At 50.1% G+C, this 6,421-nt stretch overlaps 1 protein-coding gene across 2 annotated transcripts in view; it reads right to left on the reverse strand.

Annotated features, from left to right (window-relative positions):
- Positions 1-5,297, reverse strand: part of VGLL2 (vestigial like family member 2) — a 12,156-nt gene extending 6,859 nt beyond the window's left edge. Inside the window, exons 1-2 of one of the 2 annotated variants that reach the window (XM_024205375.3) lie at positions 4,407-5,297; positions 1,284-1,590 (exon numbers count right to left, since the gene is read on the reverse strand). In XM_024205375.3, the coding sequence (XP_024061143.2) occupies positions 1,284-1,590; positions 4,407-4,523 (424 nt within the window). In that variant the 5' untranslated portion in view covers positions 4,524-5,297. The remainder of the gene's footprint in view (positions 1-1,283; positions 1,591-4,406) is intronic. The other variant, XM_024205376.3, reaches the window with a different exon arrangement.
- Between the last annotated feature and the right edge of the window lie 1,124 nt (positions 5,298-6,421).

The following is a 6,421-nucleotide window of genomic DNA, read 5'->3' on the forward strand; positions in this document are numbered from 1 at the left end:
ATTTATTTGGGCATAAGCTTTCGTGGGTAAAAACCTCACTTCTTCAGGTTTTTACCCACGAAAGCTTATGCCCAAATAAATCTGTTAGTCTTTAAGGTGCCACCAGACTCCTTGTTGTTTTTGTGTTTTTCCGGTTCCTACAGGTTGAATTGCATAGTAATTTCGGGGCCATTGTTTAAATTCCCTACACCAATTTCAGCAACATTGTATAGTAAGGTGCATTTCAGTGCCATGGCGGGGGGGAGGGGGGAAGTCTCGAGAGACAACATACAAGAAGCTGTTTCTTGGTAAAACAAGAAAATACATCGCTATAATTGTAACTAGACTTAAGTTTTTTTCGGAGAAGCTAACATAACGCATTTAAGAGCTGGAATTGCTAACCAGTGGAGAAAATTTTTGCGACAGAATTTGTACAACTCCCACGTATAAGAGCACACATACAGATCAACGTGATTTTAACTGAACAGTCATTTCTCAGTCAGCGATAGATATTTATGAGCACCTACAATTCTGATGGAGTTCAGTAGAATTTATGGGCTCTGCCCTCTAAAAAAAAATTACTTCTACTAAACCTAAAATTAATCAATTTCAATTCCCAAAGCTGGGAACATTCGTTGTATAGTTTACATTAAAAATGGTTTGCAAAACAAAACCATGGAGCCCGATCCTGTTCCCATTTAATACAGTATCAGAGGGGTAGCCGTGTTAGTCTGAAACATCTTGCATCTGAGGAAGTGAGGTTCTTACCCACGAAAGCTTATGCTCCCAATGCTTCTGTTAGTCTTAAAGGTGCCACAGGACCCTCTGTTGCCATTTAATACAGGTAATTTGGGTATTTGTCTGTAAGGGAACAGAATGTCTAACGCCATTTATTTCAGTTTTATTCCCAACTGTTCAGGGAATTTTTCTTGGCAACTTCATTGCATTTTACCAGCCTCCCTCGCGCCCCGCTCCCCCTCTGCCTGGGACAGGGTTTCAACTGCAAGAGCAGAAAACTTCCCATAGGTGGGCTAGCGCTGGCTGGTCGTTGGAGGAGCCCTTGGAGGGTCGTTTTCCTTTGGCTTTTTTACAGCATCATTTTTGCGTTAGGAAAGTGCTGGGGGGAAGGGGGGGAGGTTTCTCTGGAAGCCGGCGGGTGGAGGGCTCCTTTAGGGAGACCCAAATGCTGCAGGAAGCCCTGAGCCTTTTTGGAAAATTTTCTCGGTTTTGTTGGTGGTTTTGTTCACGTCCCTTTTTAGCAAGGCATTATGGGAACCCCAATAGAAGGAGCCCCCAGTGCTCACCCCTCCAAGAGCTGGTGCTCCGTGGCGTCTTGGCGCTGGCACTGCTGGGCGAGTAGCTGCTGGGTTGGCTCAGGGCCCGGCTGAAGTGCTCATCTACCACGGAGCTGATGTCCCCTTGGAAGTAGGTAAACAAGACGCACCGGGAGTTGATATACTCGGCCTCGGGGGGGCGCTCCTTCTCGGGGCTGCAGTCTTCCTCCTTGATGCTGGCAGGGGCATGGCTGGAGAAGGAGCTGCTGCCGCTGCTGGTGCTGGCGCTGCTGGCGCTTTCGGGGGCTTCCTGCATTTTCGAGTAAAAGGCTAGTTTCTGTCAGGAAGGGGGGAAGAAAATAAACCCAGTCACGCAAGGCGATGTAACGCGCTGCAGTGCCGTTAGATCCAGCTGGCGACGAATATGGGTCCGTCACTGGCCGCTAAATCCATGCCCGCCGTGGGCCATGCGGTATGGATACAGCCTATTACCCCCGCCAGCCACGACATATGTTCCCCATGAGTTCAGAACAAATCCCCTATTCGCCCCAAGAGCTTCCAATAGCGATACGCAAGAGGAGGGATGCCTGAAGTCCGCTAGTTACCCCCTACCCCTGGATTTAGCCCCCTTGTTCCTAATCCTAGCGCTAGTGAAATGTCTGGAGAAGTAGCTGATACGTGAGGCGTGTATATACATTGCACCGAAATGCATGGCATGTATGGAGACCTATGGAGGGGGAGAGACAGGCGATGCGGGAATGAAGCCTCCTTTGCAATATAGACAGACACTGCACCAAGAAACTGCCAGGAGAAATTAACAAATGCAAGGAATCCCGGAGTGTATCTGACCCGGGGACCAGAGGGAATAACCTTAAAACAAAGCACCACACGAACCGCGGGCAAATGAAAGTTGGAGACTTTTTTGGGGTCTTGCGTTGGAAGGCAGAAGAATGAAGCGAGGTGGGAACGTGCATCGTTTCAATAAATGTAATTGTGCCAACCCAAGCCCGCCCGGTTACCCATAGAAAATCGTTTCTTATCTATTATATCTAGACAGGAAACATTCGAAATAAAAGGGCCGGCCCTGCCCTCAGTCAGATCCCTGCTGAAGTCAATGGGCTCGCAGGAGTGTAACTGATGACAAAAATGTTCCCAAAGAGGGTCTTATAAATTATAACTGGAGAAAAAGATTGGCAGCTTCAAATACAGTTCGGGGGAAACCACGTACTTGGCAAGCAGGAGCAGAAAGAAACCCACGGTATTTCCTATAAGACTGGATTGTTTTCACTGGGTTCTTTTAAAAACTGGAATTCACTCGAAAGTGTGCTAAATGTTTTCCATTTTTTTCTAGCGTGTCTGCAGCTGCTAAGGGCAGTTTCTTTAGACATGAATGATTGGATTCGGATATTGCAGACAGAGGGGCTTTCAGCTGGGACTCGGGTACCATGGAGAACTCATGGAAGACAAGCGTTGAGGGGAGAAATTAAGGGAGGCCAAGGGAGGCTCCTTCTCGCTTCGGGCCACCTACTCCGGGCAGGACAGGGGCCTGTTTCAGCGTCCCTGGCCAAGACACGCGACACATTTCAGCATGTCACATCTTCATGGACACCACCTTTCAACTTGGCTTCCAACGCAGCCATTGAATCTAATGAGTCCCCCTAATGTTAATGCTAAGAAAATGCTAAAAAAGGGAAGGGGGAAACATCAGCTGATATTTCTATCTGGTTTTCTAAATCTCCTGCAATAAACTGCAGGTAAATTGGGACGACGTGTGTAATATTCTGCCTGAACAAAGAGGGATCAACTTAACCTTCCCTAGCCATGTGCAAGCAAAGCAGACTGAATGCATCGCCCGAACGAGGGGCCCGATTCTGTCCTCAGGACTGCACGCACAGCACCCGAGGACTCCATGGTGTCTGTCCGTGAGGGCAGAAAGGAGCCCTGGTGTTTTCTGGCCATTTTTTCGTTGATGGGGATTTCCCACTCTCCATTTTTGGAGGGAGGAAAGGAGAGAGGGAGGGAGAGAGGGGAAGAAGAAAGAAAGAAAGAAAGAAAGAAAGAAAGAAAGAAAGAAAGATGGTTGTTGAACAGGTGCAGTCCCCTTGTAAAGTGAGCTCGGAATCTCGGATCCTATCCGACACAATGAAATAGTCTATGGCTCTGGGTGAAAAGTTCCCCTTACAAGACGGATTTCGTTTGGAACCAAATCTCTCAGTGTTTGGCAGTGTCATTGTATTGAAATACTGGGATTACTTGACACGAATGATAATCTGGCCCGTGCAGAACTAGCCAGCAACATTTTATTCACAAGCGCTACAACGCCCACGTTTGTTTTTTTAAAGAAATTAACCCCGCAGTTTACAATTTGGATGGAATTGATTTAATGTTGCGCTAAAAGCTGAGGACAGTTGGTGTGGAAACGAAAATTGCTTGCCTTCCCCCGACAAACTTTTTTGATATAGTTGAAACAGGAGCAAAGACACAGACTACAACCCGACGGGAAATAGTTTAGCATCACCTACGACCTAACGCCGTTTGCCTCCAACAAACTAAACGAAAACTTTCCCCACTCCAAGTGTTCTCAGCTTCCTCCACAACCAGCTGTAGGAATCTGACAGTTTACTAATCAATACAGCCCCTCCCTCCTAGCTTCAGTGTGCAGAACACTCACGCCAAATATAAAAAACCACACCCGCCCCATTAGAAGCAAAACCTGTACGATAGGATGATAATATAACTGTCGAAAGTGACATGTGGCAAAGTCTTTTTCTAATGACAGTTGCTTAGATTGCAGTGACTACGCTGAGCCGGAATGTTTACAGTTACCCCCCTGCAACTTCCAATGAGCATTTACATTTCAACACACCACACCAGCACAGCTAACAATGTAAAGACAACGAATTAGAAGGGCCGCTGATTCATTCTTTACACGAAGTTTGGTGAGTTACTTTTACTCTCATCCTGCAACGTTGGCCCATGAATCTAAAACTCGGCACGGACTACAAACGGTGTTGAGACAAGCAGAGCTACACGGCGTGGGATGCTGCTCTGAGTCAGAACCATTGAGCTCCCAGGAAGCTAGTCCTGGTTTGGCATCTCCCAGAGGACACCCCTCCCTCTTTGGCTCTCTCCGCCAAGGTGCCCCACACATACCTGGTGATAAGGACTATAGGCTGCTGCAAAGTAAGGCTGGGGAGGACCATAGACTTGGTACATAACATCCAAACAGCTCATGGCTAAAGGCAGCTGCGAACTGATTTTTTGGATCATCAACTGTTGTTCTGCAAAGTGAAGTGATGCTTCATGGGTGGCTCCTGGGGGTTAGAGTCACTGGTCATTGGCGGGGCGAGTGAGGGGATGAGGTGACCCCCCCTTCCCCTCCCAGAGCTGTAGCTCTTTTCCAGCAATAAAACTCCAGCAAATGAGCTCGGGGCAAAGAGGCTCCGCGGGCTCCAGCCAGGAGGCATTTAAACCCCACGCCCCGCGTCAGGCGAGGGGAGGGGAGCCAGGGACCAATGGGAGGGCGAGCTCCCGCGTGGTGACTGCGGGACTCTGGCTGGTCCTCTTGGTCTCCCTCTGGTCCTCGCTCGCTGCTGGGCTGTCCCGGGCTCTCCCCAGCCTGGGGCTGGGCTTTGCAGGGGCAGCTCAGCCCCTCAGCTCCCAGCCGCCCGAGGAATACGGGGCAGCGCAGGGACAGCTGGCATTGGAGTAGCCCCGAAGCCAGGAGGGCAGCAGCCTGCACGATCGCAGCCAGGGGGGCTCAGCCCGGGCCTGCGTCTCCCCCAGCCCAGCTGCTCGCAGGCTGCTCCTTCTCCCAGGGGGATGGGGTGGCGGGAGCGATCCCTGCAGCAGGGATCCGCCCCGGGCCTTGTGAGCAGGTCCCGCTCTCCTGGGCGCTGCTGACACTGCGGAGTGGCAGAGCCGGGGAGGAAATAAAGCTGCAAAGCGAGGCGGGGCTCAGGCTTTCGGAGCCAGTGGGGAGTTGGAAGAAAGTCTGAACGCGGGGCAGCTGGAGTGCCGCAGCTCCGGGGCCCCAAGCGAGCTGCAGAGCGGAGGAGCTTTAAGGCAGGATGCTGCGCGCCGGCCGGGGTGTCTGTGTGTTTTTTGGGGGGGGGGGGGGGGGGGGCGGGGGGTGCACTCCCCGCGGCTCCAGAGGGCAGGGGGAGGAAAGACACCTCCCAGTCAGGTTCCAGCCCAAGCCGGTGGGGCAGGGAACTGATTTTTAGCCGTTTCCTGCTGCAATGAAAATTGTGTAAAATATGACAAAACAGTGCGTAGCCCAGATAATGGGGGAGGGAAATACCCTCCTCAAGCTGCCCGATTGTGACACACAACCCCCCCAAACTACCCCGATTGTGACACCCCCAAACTACCCCCAATTGTGACACACAGCACCCCTCAAACTACTCCTGACAGTGACACACATCCCCAGACTGTGACACAGGACACCTTCCAAACTGCCCCTGATGGTGACACAGAAACAAAATACTCCCCAAACGGCCCGAATTATGACCCTCCCCTCCAACTGCTCCTGATTGCAACAGATGCATCTTTCTCAAATTGTCCTGATCTCTCTCTCTCATGCACACACACACACTCTCTCTCCCCTCAAACTAGTCCTGCTTGTGACAACCCCTCCACTTTCACCTGCTTCTGAGGAACTCTGAACCTTCTCATTGAAAAAAAAATGACATTTTCTTATTCCTAATGGGTGCCTTTCCAGAGGTGGTAGCACTGATGGAAGCTGTGGTGTAGGCAGGCCTCAGATGTTGTGACCACTGGGTGACCAGTGGTAAAAATGCCTGAATCCTGTCTAGACTATAGTGTGCACTCATGCACTGGTGCAGCTGTATCTTTTGGGAATTATGTTACTAGCATCAATGGACCTATACTTGTGCTACAGCAATTGTGGGAGATCTTTCAGAAAAAAACTCAGAGTAGACAAGGCCTAGTTTCAGTTGTGGTTCGTATCTTTTTGCCCTAACGCAGATAACCAAGCTAAATGATCTATGTCCCGTATCAGTTTCCATTTTTCCTGCTTTGCACCCCCTCTTCTCACTTTGCAGACCTGCAATCAGAAAATAAACTCTTCTTAACTCCATCCTTGATTTTTCCATTCCACCATCATTCATCAGGAACACCGAATCCTTTCCTCTCATCTGCACTCC

The sequence above is a fragment of the Terrapene carolina genome, unplaced genomic scaffold (assembly GCF_002925995.2).
Source record: "Terrapene carolina triunguis isolate 2854851 unplaced genomic scaffold, T_m_triunguis-2.0 Scaffold85, whole genome shotgun sequence".
NCBI lineage: Eukaryota > Metazoa > Chordata > Testudines > Emydidae > Terrapene > Terrapene triunguis.